This window comes from Halichoerus grypus, chromosome 14, assembly GCF_964656455.1.
Source record: "Halichoerus grypus chromosome 14, mHalGry1.hap1.1, whole genome shotgun sequence".
In the NCBI taxonomy this organism is placed as follows: domain Eukaryota; kingdom Metazoa; phylum Chordata; class Mammalia; order Carnivora; family Phocidae; genus Halichoerus; species Halichoerus grypus.
The window spans coordinates 41,281,316-41,297,779 of NC_135725.1; the positions used below are offsets into that span (position 1 = coordinate 41,281,316).

Genomic DNA, 16,464 nt, shown 5'->3' on the forward strand with positions numbered 1-16,464 from the left:
ACATAAGCACATTACAGGACACTCATAAAACAATTTAATTTACAGATAAATCTTTTATGTTATAAAAAGAATTCTTACCTTAGCAAAAAGATTCACTGAAAGTTTCCTTTTGAAATTGAATTGCCTTTGTGAATTTAATATGTTTTGGTTTCTAAAAATTAAACTAAGGAAAAATCCTCAGAAACATCTCCTCAATAAAAGAAGGTACACGGATATTTGAAACTTGAAAAAAAAAGCAATTTTTTCAACTACGATGAGAGACATATACCATACAAAGGAAAATGGAGGTACAGCAATTATCAAGCTAATCTGAAAATTGTAGACATCCAGGAAGCAGAGCCAACTTATTACCAGCTCCCACTTTTTCTTCCAATATCTAACTTCCAAAAACCAGTTTTTCTTACAAGCAATCTCAAACATGACCTACAATATGACTAGAAATCTGGCAATGCATTTTTAACGGATCCTCTCTGTTTTCCAGCTAGTATCCAATCCTTATTAGTTGACCATAACCCAAGAAGTATTTTCCGTGCACTGAAAAGATGAAAGGCCCATCATTCTCACGAAGACCATAGCTGCAGAACGTCTTCACTAGAATATATCTTATGAAAAGGTATGAGAGAAAAAACTGGACTCTTGAATCAACTAATTTCAATAAGTTACAAAATGATAATATTAAGATTTATAATCATGATTTCCTTCTATGTTCCTTTAAAAAAAAAAAAAGGCTGCTATGTCCACAAAATAATACTCTATTTATTATTTAAGTTTATTTATGTCTTTGTAGCAGTAAAACTGACACAAACCACCGAAGTGGCTTTGGGGCTCTCTTAGACTCAGTACCCACAGCTGGAAAGTGAGAAGGTCTCTAGAGATTCTCGCAGCTCTAAGCTTCTATGAGTTAAAGACCTCTTTCTTTAAAAAAGCAAGCTTTTTATCTGGATCGAACAAAATGATCTGACTATTGGACTTTGAATTGAGCAACATGAAAGTGTTACCCAACTGGCAAGTTACACAATTTCTACTTCTTTTTAATAAATAAAATGTATTAAAATTCCCAAATTTAACAAGAGTATGCTAAACTTTATTAAATATTGCTTAACATGGAGGGGATAGTCCCTCTTGCCAAGGTAACCAGAAGCCAAATTCCTAAGATGCCCAAGCTAAGAGGGACAGTGGAAGTCCTCTAGCCAATACCTTCCCTTGACAGAGAGAGAAACAGAGGCCCTGAGAGGCTCAAAGTCTCCAGGGGACTTGCATGCAGTAGGGCTACCATTTGCCTTCTCTTCCTCTTCAGCATGCTGCTTCCATCACTATGTGGCATAGAATGGAACTCTACATCAGTAAACAAAGGAATAGAAGGAAGTAATTCCATACCAGGTCACTAAATAATTTAGAACCTAATTTTTCTTTTCTTTTTTTTTTTTTAATGCAAAGACCTTATGTTCAGAAACTTACAGTTCAAAGTACATTAAGTAAAACCATGTCCTTATGCAGAAATGTCTTCTCCCATATGCATCTTAAGAAAATAGCAAACAACAACAACAAAAAATAACTTATCATCAGCCCCTAGAAAACAAAAACTGAAATTAAAAGAAAGAATGGAGTAAATCTAAATTGTATATTTTCATTCCTTCTAAAAGGATTAAATAACAGAATTCTAAATGGTTTGTTTGTACTTTCCATGCAATATGTAGATTAACCATGAAATTCTGTTTGGGACACTTTGACATCTGTTTTCAGTGCATTACAATGAAATCTGGGGACTTGATACATACATTTGCTGTAATAAAACTGTCACTAATCAGTGTTTTCCAAAATATTGCCCATAACTATTACTATTCAGTAGTCTCATTTGCATGATCTAATATTGTTGCTACATCATGTTTTTCCCTGACAATGTGTTAGCTGGTCCCAGGCACATGGTCTAAAATGGCTGCAAACCACTCGATACTCTGAGCACTTCCATACTTCTCTGTGCAGATGCACACAATCTGTCCGAGAAGTGAACTAACCCTTGATCCTTCCCCAAATATCTCCCCTGGAACCGGAACACCAAAGGCTGACTTCACATCCCAGGTGTGAAAAACTCAACAATAGCCCACACTGCAGAGGAAATTATGCCTCATGGGGCTTCCACAACAGAAGATGTCCACATAACCCTATCTCAGAAGTCCCTTCAGCAAATCTGTAATAATGCTGTGGGAATGCAGAGTCTGCCACTAACTTAAACCATTTCTACAAAACACAGAATAAGACTGGACCAGACTTTAAAATTGAGTCCACTTCATTTTCTCTGGGATTGATAAATAACCATATCTATGCAGGTAACCAAGAAACACCAGCTCACAAGCTGTTAACACAACCTCCTGGATACTGGATGGAAATGTTCCCATTTCATGCCACGTATATCTGGTGGATCATGTACAAAACTTGGATCTCAGGGGCAAAGTAATTCTGAGAGCCCAAACATCATATTCACCAAAACACAAAAACTTAGCAAAACAATTTGTCTACCTACGCTGATTGTAAATGAATTCCGTATTTTATCAGTACTTGGAATCATACTCCAATATAATTTCATTTTGTCCTCCCATGAACTCATCTTAAACCCGAAATATGTTTCTCTATACACATGTTTTATATTATAAAATGTTGGATACCAAAAGCAGATTAATTTTAGGCCCTAATGCTATGTTTGTTAGTACTAAGAAGTCATTCCAAATGTTCCAAAAGGGATTAATGTAGTATAACAAGTCTATTTAATTATTGTAAGACCAGTGATCCTCATATTACTATAAGCAGCTTTTCCCTTATTTGGAGACTGTAAATAGAACAGATATTGTTACATGATAACTCTAAGTCTTATCCAAAAATATTAATACTTTACCATCAGGAAATTTAAAGAAATACGTTAGCATCTCCAAGAGGCTATGAAAGGCAACCAGTATTTAAGAACCATGAACCATATATGCATTGCTATTTTAGGTCGATACCAACTTTAAGTCATAAGTGCAAATAAAGCTTTTCCAAGGTATTAGAAAGATAAAATGCCAAATCCTTCTGCCATCAACAACAATCCATTTTACATATGTTAAAAAATTTTGAATATAATTTGCTTCATGTACTAAAATACATGCTGTTTTATTTTTGTGTATCCCACGAACAGAAGAAGAGCAACTAAATACAAGGTATGTTCTCAAAAAGAAAACCCATGACACAGATTATTTAAAAGTATGTGCCAGAATCTAAACAAGCTAATCAATGTTCTGATACTGTTTGCTGCACATCCCAGTTATCCTTTAACTGATGAACAAACAGTGAGACAGCTTTTCCTATTAACTCCTGGCTAGAACCTCCAGGTATTATTATAAAATGCTTCATGTAAGAATATGATTTTATTTTTTGTATGGCACCAATGTGACATGTAATTTAAGGCACTTCTCTAGTAGAAACCATGGATATGGGTGAATCCATTCACTTTCCAAACCTGCTGTGCAGAGAAAGTGAGGGGAGCAACCCACTGGCCATGGACAAGTGCCATGACTAGCTCCCCACATATCTGGCCGACAAAAGTGGCTTCATGACCACAAGGATGCAGCCACCCAGAGCCACTAAAGTCAAACACTAATCCCAAATCTAGCTTGAAAAGAAGGGAATGTTTTAATCCTCTCCCATTTGGCTCCCAGTTGTTCTTAGTAAAAGTGAAATCACTTTAAGTAAGAAATAAGAACTTTTTCCCCTCTAGAGATCATTTAATTAATTTGCTTAACACCATAAAAAGGATAAATGGGGAAGACTGACTTAAAGGAGAAGGAGCTAAATGGTAATAAAGTCAAAACAATTCATGCAACTAATTAAACATTTTGAGTTTTGACCCAACTAGGGGTCATTTTTGAATAACGCACTTTCAGACTTAGAGTCTAAAAACCAGCAGCATGCTCTTTGTCAAGAACAATCCAGTCTAGCCACATATCATCACTTCTGTCCAACTAAATTTAAAACTTAAGTAGTTCTCCCAAATGTTGGCAATTTAATTTTTTGGTAAATAAAAGTCTCCTGCTTTTACTGGAATGCAGTGAATTACAAGTCTTGCTAGGACACCCTTCATTTGATACCAAAATTGAATTATTTATTCAGAGAGCTGCTAATAAAATTATTTTACTCCTTTCTTTGAAATATTCCTAGTTTGGTCAAGAAGTTACTTCTCTGGTAAATCTGATATAAAGGATTGCTAAAACCGTACAGTATTCCTAACTTAAATAGATTTTAAAACTATATACAACTAGCTAACTTCATACGCCTATATTCAGAGGTTTTACTAACAAATATCTATAAACATTACTGTGAGCAGAGACTTTCATTTTCTCTTGGGAATGTCTTATCACCTGATAATGTAAAAACTAATTATGACCTTTTGCTTCAACACCCAATCACCTCTTCTCTCCAACATCAGCCTAGTTTCTCTGCAAGCATCTATTATGCTATGTTCCTTTACATAGAGTAATAATGGCTGTTGTTAATACTACTGCTTTTGCTTACATGAATTTCTTCATTTAATCCCAAAACAGTCCTATGAAGTAGACGTTTTGATTCTCATTTTACAAAACAGAAAACCAAAGCACATGGAGCTTAAGTGGCTTGACCAAGGCCACAAAGCTGAGACAGGGTAGAACCAAGAGTAGACCCTAAATGTCAGATTCGTGCACTTAATTTTCGATGCTGGAAAAAATCTAAAACGGCAGGAAGAAGGGAGATGTGCTCAACTCCAAAAGCAATCCCAAATTCAAAGGATGACAGAATATTTTAAACTGCATTGTATTTGCTCTCCAATCTATCTAGGAATTATTCTTCTTAAGTAATCCCTGCAAGATCTAAGCCCTACCTCTCTCTTCTTTTCCAGCTTCACTTTTCCTCTTCAGATCTCTGGAGTGCGCGCGCATGCACGCACGCACGCACGCACGCACGCACACCAGCATGCATGGCCCCGGAACTTAACCTCTTTAACTCAACAGCTGAGCTCCATTGTAAATTCTTTCAATGGAGGAACTGAGGCTGACTTCAAGAAGTCATAGACATTTTTGAAATCCTCAGGGGCTGCTTGCTCACTGTTTTCCAACCACGGTCCCACTGCATCTGACCCATTAGCCCCCTAACCACATCCAAACCCAACTAACTACGTTGGCTCTACCACTGAGGAAGCCAACGAGGGAACAAAAAGTCAAGAGAGATGTGTCTTTGAGTCTAGACTGGTTTTTATAGAACAGAGAGAAACTAAGGCTCCTGAGTAAAATCAGATTCTGTGTATTTCATTCACCCTTCTTCCTCGAACCTCTGGGATGCTGGATTATCAACACAATTAATGCTGAGAAGCATTTAAATTCCTTAACCTTGTGAACATTCCCCCAGGGGGGAAATAGTTTAAAACAACGGCCAGGCCCCCCCCCCGCAAAAAAAATGAAAGAAAAGAAAAAGTAAAATCCTCTCACCTGCCATTTCAGATTATTTTTTTAAATGGGAATAGAAAAATCTAGGGCTTTTTTTCCCAAGGTTCTAGTGCCTGTGCCACATTGTCTCTCATCTGTCAGTGTATCCACACACATGTATAAACAGTATGCGGCACACAAGTAAGGAAATGCACATTCTAACTTAAACTTCCTTTTTTTCCTCTAATAATTTAAAAATAAAATGTAACAGCTTGGATTTTAAATATTTAATCTGGCAAATATAGGAAAAATCATGAACTACAATGTCATATTTGGCAAAGAAAAATTTGGTAGGATAAAAATATCTGTGTTTTAACATTTTAGAAGGCATTTCCAGTATTTTAAAAATAAAATTATTTCACTGCTTCAAAAGAGAACAGAGGTAAAACTCCATTTTTGCATATGGGTCCTCATAAAGAATAGAAAAACAATTTTTATATTCATTAAAATAAATATTTAATTTCACATGCTGGCAAAAGTCCCCACAGAAAATAAAAACTTCAAGTCTACTAATGGTTCGCTACTATGTATTGGGACTTAGCTATTTAAGTCACAAAAAATAGGCTTCCCCTAAAACTATAAACTGAGTTGTAAGGTGGGATACATAAAAGTTACGACATGACTCTGATTTTTTAAAAATTCTGTCTTGTCCTACACGGTTAGTATAAGGCTTTTTCCAATACTGGGCAAAGATTTATAAGGTGAAGTTTAAATGTCCGTTGTTTTAGGACTTATATATTGGTAACCAAAAGCATAGCTCAATTTATCACTTTTACCCTATGTAATGACAATAGAATATTTTTATTGTAACAGCTGAAAATGTTGAAAAGCAATTATTAAGGAAATCATAAATATGAAAAGCTGCAAAGTCGACCTCAGAAGAGTGGGGAAAAGGAAATTGTGATATGCATCATCATAAAACACGGAAACTGAAAATCTAAGCAGAAGGAATTCAAATCCCTCCAAATACCAGAATACTATCCCCCACCTCTGGTAGCAAGGAGGGCTGCAAATTTGTCCCCATCACTGTCAGCAAACAAAAGAAAGTCACTTCTACAGCCAGACCATGTCAAACAGAAGACGTAGCTACTGCAGAGGGACGCCTTAAATCCACTGGGGTGTAAAGTCAGGGCTGGGGCTTTTTGTCAGCTATTACCATAAAAGAATAAGAGGAAACAGTGACATTACAGCACAATAGAAAGGTCAAACAGCTTGCAGCCATTTCGTGACCCAGACAAGTCAAGGTCAAAGGATTCAGGTAGCAACTTAGCCAGGGCATAAGTTACAGCACAAATGAATTGTTTTAACACATCAGCTTTGGTCAATTAAACCTAACAAGGCAAGTTGCATCACGTAGCAGGGTTCCTGACACCAAGGCCAGAAGCTGAGACCGACCTCATAAAACAAGGCTTTTAACATAGCATAGCAAATTTAAGGTAATCCATCCAGAAACTGCAGATGTCAGAATAATAAAATACAAGTTGTCCTAAGCAGGAACATTTTTCACACTTTAGATTTCACTAATAGAGGGGTATAGACTTCATATTGACATACTCGTGTTATTAACATAGGCATAAATGTAATCCCCTACTCACATGAATTACAGAATACACCCCATTTCAAATAACTTTCTTAACATCTGTGCTTATGATTAGATTTTTGTCCTGAACTCTGCCATTCCCTGTTAACAACGATACATGTTTCCACGGATTTTTTTTCAATGTGAGTTTTGAAAAATCAAGTTTTTAAAGAAATCTTCAGCTTCACTCAGTATCAGAATATATATGAGTGTCACTGAATATTAATCGATGCTTGTTAAATGCTTTTGTGTAGTTTTGGGGGAGATATGTGTATTTTAAAATTCAGTTGAATATTGTTTACTAAATGTTCTATTTTGAGAAACAGAGTTAAAGCTAACCAAAAATTTTAAACTGCACATACTTAGAATAAAGAATTTTTTTCAAGGGCAATTCTTACTTTCTTTTTTGCACTTGTTTAAACAAATCCCATTTTCAAATGATTTGTGCTTCCTCCATAACTTACTACATGCTCTGAACTGCCTTAAAATGGGATTCTGAAAATATACAACCTCCGGGCAACTCTCAGCTAGTAAAATTACTTCATCCATCACCCCATATTTTCAATTATATAGTCCTTATTCAGAGTTCTTTAATTTGTCTGTGATTCATCAATGCTGTCCTGTTTAAACTATCATCATAAAAGAGAGAATATGTGTTTCTAAGTGTTTTATTATAAACAATATATTTATGCACAAGAAGAGTTTGCATTCCTATCTTGGAATATTGCTTGATGTAAATTTTGAAGATTTTTTTTTTCAGTGTGTGGCCTTCAATTCAGCCTCAAGGTCTTTCCACCTCATTGGTTAATTGCTAGCCATTTCTTCCAATTTTCTGAATAATATAACAACCAAAAGCCCAGCCATTCAAGTCCCATTAGCCTCACATCCTGTACCGTTCAGTCTAATACAAGCTAACCCCACAGACTCACTCCTCACTCCACGCACTTCGTTTTCACAAGTTCTCTGCAGTCTGATGATTTATTCCCTATGCCAAATCCTAACAACTGAATTCAGTTAAATTAACCACATCACATAATTAGAGTTCAAGGACCCAAGAATGTTCTTTAAAATGAGACGACATACCACGCTGCCACAGAAAAGCGCGCATGATTCAGAGGAAGCCCCCCTCTTGCTATGCTTGGCGCTGAGGCTCGCTGCTGTAATCACTCCGGCTTCCCATCGCATAACCACTAGTCCTTGAGATTTCTAAAATTATTCCTCCTCCACAAGGATGGAGGGGAAAAAAGTTGGAAAACTTTGCTTTGAACATGACGTTGGCTAATCACTTGCTCAGCCTTAGCACATAACAAAAACGCCTCGAGTGTCGCAGGGCTCTGCTTTCAACTTCAAACTAGAAAATGCTATTCTTTCCCAAGCTGAAGAGAAATTTCTACCCAAAAAGCGAGCTTCACAGCAAGGGATCACCCTTCACTTTGCCCCTGGAATTTCAGATCGTTAGCAACCTCCCATCTCAGAAAGTTTTTCCTATGCTATTTCCACTCTCTGTCACCCTAAGCTCCCAACAAAGCTGTAATTATTCCTGTGATTTTAAAGTCAGTTATCATACAAGCCACTGGGATGCCAGAAATGAAAACTTACTTATCTCAACTTTTAAGAATTCCAGAGAATTCTGATTCAGCCTCGCACTGCGTCGGTCCCTCCCTCTTCAGGTGCTGAAATCCTAACAGGTCAGCAGAGATGTGAAGGGCAAAAGAGTGCCCTTGCAGAGTTTTTTTTAAGCCCACTGGCCTAGTTTTTCAGTTCAATCAAGCATAATGAACGTTTATGGGGAGAAAGTCTTTACGAAGTCAGATATCTTGGACTGTTTCAAACTGTAATGCCAAATTTGAAAGGAAAAATTAACGGAGGATTAAAACTTTAATTTCCTTTTGGCAATTCCCTCCTAAGTTCCACAGTTAGGGAAAAACAACTAAGTAAATAAGAGATCCTACCCATTCTATATTACCTCTCTGCGTGGAAACACTCCCTCTGCTCCACTTTGGAAACCAGCAACTTTAAAGAACTTAGGCCGTGGCTATAGGTGGCCTCCCTAAGTGGCCCTGCCCAGCTCCAAGGCCCACGTTGAATCTGTCAAGGAGTCAACCCTTGGGAAACCCATCCACCATCTCTGTCACTGCAATTCACAGATCCCCAAATTACCATTATTCCTGAATAATGAACAGCATCTCCATTCTTTTACATATAGAGTCTTTTAACCACACAAGAGGCAGAGTGCACCAAATTTGCAAATCCAACCCATATCTAGGTGAGTATTTTTTATTATAAAATGTGCAATTCTGTGTATGGGGGGGCGGTTGGAGAGGGCCTAATGTGGGAGGGATGCCTAATGCTGTCGGTAGGATATTTTTCCAGCCTTTGCTGCCTCCAGAAAGTGGGTCACTGTATTTTTTTTAATATTTGAAATCATAATTGATGTAACAAACGAGCCTCTCCCCCCCCCCACTCCTTTCCCTTTGAAAAGTGAAATCATATTAACAGCAATGCAAGAGCTTAGTTGCCATATCAGAACACAGATGCCAAGCTTCCCCAGCTGGTAACTGGGGCCTCCGAGTTTAACTCTTGAATTGTCTGGCAGAGCTATCTCTTATGGCAGAGATATCATGGCACAGAGGGTGAGCTTCTAGCCCCTTATCCGTGAGAAAATGGCTAAGTATCTTATCTTACAATATATGTTCCCACAAAAGTCTCATTAAGCCTTGGAGCAAGTCATGCCAGTAAGAGCCACTCTTTATCTGGTGACTTGTGTGTGAGCTAGAATGCAAATAAATGTGCCCTGGAGCTCAGGAGTTCAGTCGAGGACAGGATGCTAGATGGGAAAATTTAGCAGTGTCCCCCTAAATCCCACGTGCACACAAACTTTATGCTCTCTGAGCCCTTTGCAAATGCAAGCACACCAGATCATTCTGGAGGGCGGCCTCATTTCAACAAATTCCAAGAGCTTAGTTTTCCCCATAATGGGAAATACCTGCAAATGAAGTGAAATTTATTAAAATGTTAAAATACGCTGTCAACTTGCAAATAATTACCTACATAAGCTTTTCATAAAGAAATAATGGTTACCCAAAAGGATTCTAAAAGTCAGTAACTGAGGAAGGAAAATAATTCTTAGCATTTGCTTCCTCGCTAATGATATGTGACAACCGGGAAGGATTCTATTTCAAAAACAGTAACAACGATTACAACCTCCCCTGTAAACAAGTCACATTTTTCACAACTTTAAAATATACTTTAATTATCATAATGCTTAACAATAAAACAACGAAAGTTGCCATCCAGCAGTGGATCCTGACTTTAAGGGTTCCCCAAGGCTAAAGGAAACTCCTCCTTGATAAGAGCCATAAGCCATGAGAGGTTCCTGGACTCTCTTCAGTATCCGAAACATGTTTAATAGGAGTGCAAAAGTACGGTCCAAAAATCAGTTAGGCTGACTTAGTTTAAACTCTGATCTGTTAAATTCAGGACAATAGTTACTATCTCTTGAGATCTTTAAACTTCTTAGTGTGTTTTGACCTCCTTCTTCAAAACCCTTCCCTGCCTCAGGGAAAGCCCAGTCTCCACCCCACCCCCCTACCCCCTTCACCCCCCCCCCCCCCCCCCCGTTTCCCCTTCAGACAGGACACAGCCTGGACTCAAGGCCTCCCATAGGCCAGACTTCCTTCTCTGCAGCCCTTTGGGGTAGAACTGCTAATCCTTCTTATTAATTAATGAGATAATGGTGGTTAACCGGAAAGCAATATTAATGCTCACTATCTAGGAAACGTCAACCAAAATTATTTAGCCTTTTGGTTGGTTTTCCTGGTGTGCAGAACTGTGTTCTGAGAATCTGGCAACATTTTGATGCAGAATTGAGAAATTCAGGAACGGAGGATTTGTATCAGACCTTAACACATAGGTTTCCTCATGAAGCTTTGCTTATTTTCTTTTTTAACATTTACACTGTTCCACGTTAGTCACTAGAAAGAAAAGTTAAATCCTCTCAACATGTTACTATAAAATTTGGAAAGCTGGAAACTCAGGGAACTACAGATTACATAAGAAATAAGCAGTGATGTGACTGAAAGCAAGAGTCAGTCATAATGAATGCATTACACATCACTACATTCAGCTAGTCTTCCACACCCTCAACGCACACCCCGCATCCCACAGCACACTTATGTCCCAGAAAGGTGTCCTGTGCAGGGTTCGCCTGGTTTTTGTTTTGTTTTGTTTTGCTTTGCTTTCATGAATGCAGTAACAAAGACAATATGGGGAATAGGTACCACCTGCCCAAGAATCATTGGACATCTTTAACATCTTTGGGAAAATGGAGGCCACTTTAGAGCTGTTTTTTCCTCTAATCTATCACAGCTTTAAAAAAAAAAAAAAAAAACGAAAAAACAAAAAACAACAACCTAAAAAATAAAAAGGAAGGGTTTTATATTAGCTAAGGTTTGCTGCAGCAAACAAGCAAGCAGCTTTCATTCAGGGATTGTCAAAAACTTTCCAGTGTGCCCACTGCAATGCGGATGCCAACCAACGAATCAAAGGCATTCAGCAACTAGACAAAGAGGGTCTGATGCCAACCTCGGTGCCACTGGCAACCATTATTGGCATCAAGCACAGTGTCTGCCTTTTTTTTCCCCCTCGCCTGGCACTTCACAAACAAAATGGCGGTTCTTGTAGCAACGGAACAGCCGAAGCGCAGCCTCTGAATCAATAACGTGAAATGATTTTATGGATTTAAACGCAGTTACTCCCACATGATGTGTATATTTGAGGTAAAGTGGGGGGCTTATATAATTTTATAAATGACTGTATTGAACATGACCTTTTACTAATGTGGAGAAACAGAAAAATGGACTAAATTGCGGTCAGTCGGGCTATATGCATCGAAGAAGCTGAATAACAAAGAGATTGAGCTTTAAAGAAAATCCTGCCTTTGTGGCCATGTGATGCAAAGGTCTAATGAACTATATATCAAAAGTGATTTCAAAATGCATAAATTTTTCCCAAAACCATATCAGATGCAGATGTAGTACTAGAGCTTGTGTCAAAGCTCTAGTAACTCTTTCCACATTTCAAAAAAAGATGAGGCTGCTGGGCATGAAGGAAAAAAAAAAAAAGTGTGGGTTGAACCAAAAGAGAAAGAGGGAAAAAGAAAAGCATAGGAAGTTGGCCAACAATGGAACTTTATTATATGTTGGTCTTTATTTCCTCCTCCAGAAGAGATGCAGTTTGTGATCTTGTATAAATAACCAAGAGGACTATTGACATTTCTAGATCTGGAAATTGTCAATATATTGTAACATCACTCCACACTGCAATGCGGATGCCAACTAACAAATCACAGGCATCCTGAGCTAAACAAAGAGGGTCTGATGCCAATCCTGGGACCAGTGGCAACCATCTTTGGCATTCTCTCTGTTCTTTCTCATGTTTTCCTCCCAGTCATTTAGAAGTGCGGAGATGGAGAAAAGGGGGGGGAAAGGTAATTTTGTTGCTCATTCTGTTGTAAACATTACAGTTCCCTTTTCTTATTTTTCCTTCATGTTTTTCTTCATACTTCTTTGCCTGATTTATAAAACCGACTTAAGTGGGTTTTCTTGTACTTAGAGGAGAAATAAAGAGTCATGATGGGAGATAGGCAGCACTTTGATTGACTACAGACTTGTCTTTCTAAATGCCTTCTTCAATCAATTGCACTGCAAAATAACATAATTAACCTACATTTGACCAAAAAAAAAAGATATAAATTTTGAAGAAAGGAAAACACAAAAGCATCCTGATGTGACTTTTTCAAAGAAAGAGCCAACAGATGTTAAGAAGAGATGACGCACTGGCAGGTAGGAGAGGATACAAATTAGATGTACAGGGTAAAATAATGAAAGCTTTTTATGAGATTCAAAAAAACAACAAAATCAATGTTTTATCTGAAAACATGGTCTCCAAGAGTTGCTTAAAACTTCATGATTATCATGACCAATGGTGCAATGCAGAAGGCATTTATGCATTTTTCTTTCTTCAATCTATCTCCACAAATCCAAAGGATATGTTCTTTATTGTCAGTTCATCAACCAAGAGACTTGGCTGCCTGCCCCAGGAGTGAATGTACATGCATGCACACCTCAAGGACTAGCCTTCAAGCAAGTTAAAATGTGAGTAGCAGTGAAGTGGTTGCAAATCTTCCCTCCCTGCACTAAAAAGTTGCATGGCCCACTTTTTAAAACTTTACTTCCAGCCTTGACTTTCACAACACACTTACAACACATTCACAGTCAATCCAGCACAGATATACAGCCCACCTTAGGATGTCACCTCCTAGACAGCTGTCAATCAAATTAAGTGTCATGTGTTTATGAGCTTTTATTTTAGGACACACAGGGCAAAAATATATTTTTCTCTAAACCATCATTACTTGGACTTCAATTGTTAAATGCATGGTAATGGCAAATGCAATGTCTCGACAGCAACAAAAAAGTAATAGTTTCAAATATATCATGTTCAGCATCTTATTTAAAATCAAACTAAAAATTTTTAAATGACATTTAAGCATAGCTCTAACACTATATCAAGGAATTATAAAGACAAGCGCGTAACAAGTACCTAGATTTCTGAGTCAAAAGAGTAATTCTGGTATTTTATTTTTTTGGATAATAATAAAGTTCATACCAATTTACTGAATCCCAGATTTATATAACGAATATCAGATAACCCGTCTGCCACCTCAGTATCTGCAGGCCATTTCCCTACCACCAGGCCAAGTTAGGAAATGACCCACCATCTGTGGCAGATCAAACTTCAGTCCACTTTTGGTATGCTGCTTTTTAAAATGATGTTGCTAATACATGGAAATCCGTATCTTGACACATTTATTTGAAGAAAAGAAATCCTCACTTATTTAAAGGAAAATACAAAATAATAATAAAGAAACATATTTCATGAACTCAAAAAATACTCAGCAAAAATATCCCCTATTTTTGACATTTATACCACTGTCTTTATCAGGTATTTTTTTTTTAATAGGTATGGTATGTGGTTGCTGCATTCTTTTTGAGATTTATTTTAAACCAGTGTAACCAGTCCACTTTCTGTTTTTGTTCTGTAAGGAGAGCTGCAACTTTTCTCCTCAGTAAGTTTTGTGAATTCACATTCAAGTAAACTAATGATATTAAGTATTCCCAAGTCACGCTGGGAAAATATTATACCATAAATTATTTAAATAAGAACTATAATCCATTTAATCTATGGCGAATATTACACAATCAAAAGGAGGTGTTGATAGATATATTCAAATTAAATAAATCTAGGTCCACGTAAGATACACTTTCTGGTATTGGCTATCTTAAGCATTTTGTAATAGGAAACGTTAATTCTATTTTCGGTGCAATAGGACTAAATTCGTGAGCAAAGTTCATCTACCTTGTTAGTTACGAGGCCAATACAAAGATTATTAAAAAGCGGTTTGACTATTCATAAATAAAGTTACATTTTCAAACTGAGAAATGACTAGACACAAGGAATGCAGCCGAGGACAAAAAGTGAATTGTAATAAACTATACTTTTCAGACTAGTCTGTGTCTTTGAAAAGGTATATTATTTCAAAGACATTTGAAAACGCATCTCTTTGTGGTCTTTCCCAAAACACCCACGTCTATCCGGGTATGAAAGCTCCATGCCTATGTCCATGGCTGGCCCATTGGAGTGGACATGGGAGTGGAAGAGGGCAGGCCACTCTACCCAGAGAGGGTGAAGGAGATTCTAGGGGCCTCGAGGACCATCTAACCCAAGCCAGCTGTTCCGTATATGGGGTTTGTGGGCAGTGTTTGCCGTACTAGAAGAAAGAACAATCTGCTCCTACCTTGCTCCTGCACGTAGTATGCCAAAAACAAATCAAGCTCCTTAACTGATACTGTGATATGATGTGGCTGGACACAAAGTGCTGGGTTTGTGCAATGTGGGGATTTCATGAGCCGCTCTCCATCGGTACTTTCCAAGGGGATGCCTTTGAACAGGATCACCATGACTAGATCCAGACGCCAGACTTTGTCTGCCTGTCGCAGGCAGTCGATTCTCCTAATCTTACCCTTCTGGTCGGGATTGGATAAGACACAGCACGGGTGCTTCTTGCCAGTCACGGTGAGCACAAAGTCCTCTCGATACTCCTGGCGGATGTCTTTGCGCAGTTTGGCCAGGAGCCTGGATGCCCACTTCTGTTTGATTTCAGGCTTTTCGCTGAGAAGCTCATCTTTGACTGCTCTTTCTTCATCCTTTGACATTCGCTTCTCGTGCTTTTTAAAGTACTTGCGTTTCCGAGCCTGCAGGTTGAACCAAGTGTAGGCGATTGCACGGACATGTGGAAGGAGTGCCTCGATGAATGGGTGAAATTCATCCTGTGGAAGATGGGGGGGGGGGAAGAAGACAGACACAGTCAGCTTAGTTTTAAAGGCTCAAAAAATAAATAAATAAATAAATAAAACTACAGTCCATTCCCAATTCATTACAAAAAGTTATGCATAAAAATCACATTCTTTTCTTATTTAAAATTATCAAAATAGCAGGAGAAGAAGAAAATAAAGTATGCCAAGCAGCCCCTTTTCCACCAAAATATACAGGTTGATTCTGCCTCCTAAAAAGAAAATAAGATTTATATTTGTATTTCCACTCTGGCCCCATCCCCCTCATTCCCACCACGCATCCTACATTCTTTAAAACGTAAGTAACCAAGGTGCTTGGCACCTAATTTAATATTTAAATATTTGATTGACCAACTAACACTAAGCAGTACCATTTTACAAAGAACACAGTGAGATTTTTTTTTTTTTAATCGGAGCAGAGCTGTTCAGAAGGCAGGAGCGATGCCACAGTTCATTTCTCTTCTCTGTGGCACAGAAACACAAAGCATATAGATGCTCAGTGTAATGCCACACAGTTCCCGCTTTTGGAGCATGCTCTCAGCAAGAGGCTGCTGGTGGCACAAAGAGCATGCGCCATTAAACTTGATCCATTTTCTTATCAAACGTCCAACATTCCAACACTGAAACAGCACCATTCCAAGAGTGGTAACTAGAGAAACCGGTATACAGTGAGGGAAAGTGGGCAAAGGACACAGCTTGTCGTATCAGTGTCCCGAACAGAAGGTTTCCATACTTTGAGCAGTGCATTCTCTCCCTCCACCACCAGCACTCGCCTCCAAGACACACGCACGCACGCCATACACACACACACACACACTCACTCACTCTCACACTCTATTCTCTCACAGACACACTCTTTCCGTTTTTCAATAAAAGTTTCCAAAGTTGAAAACAAAAATTATATGAATGTTCTTCCGGCAGCTTTCCTATAGAATCTGAAGCCCCACAGAGTCAGTTAATTTGTTAACCGATCACATGAGTATGG

At 38.1% G+C, this 16,464-nt stretch overlaps 1 protein-coding gene across 14 annotated transcripts in view; it reads right to left on the minus strand.

Moving 5' to 3' along the window:
• The window catches only part of NFIB (nuclear factor I B), a 436,890-nt gene that overhangs the window by 210,440 nt on the left and 209,986 nt on the right, over positions 1 to 16,464 (minus strand). For 11 of the 14 annotated variants that reach the window (XM_078062329.1, XM_078062339.1, XM_078062337.1 and 8 more), the window contains exon 2: positions 14,924 to 15,455. In XM_078062329.1, coding sequence (XP_077918455.1) covers positions 14,924 to 15,455 — 532 coding nt within the window. Of the gene's footprint in view, positions 1 to 14,923; positions 15,456 to 15,850; positions 15,873 to 16,464 lie in introns of those variants that run through there. The other 3 variants (XM_078062335.1, XM_078062340.1, XM_078062332.1) reach the window with 2 other exon arrangements.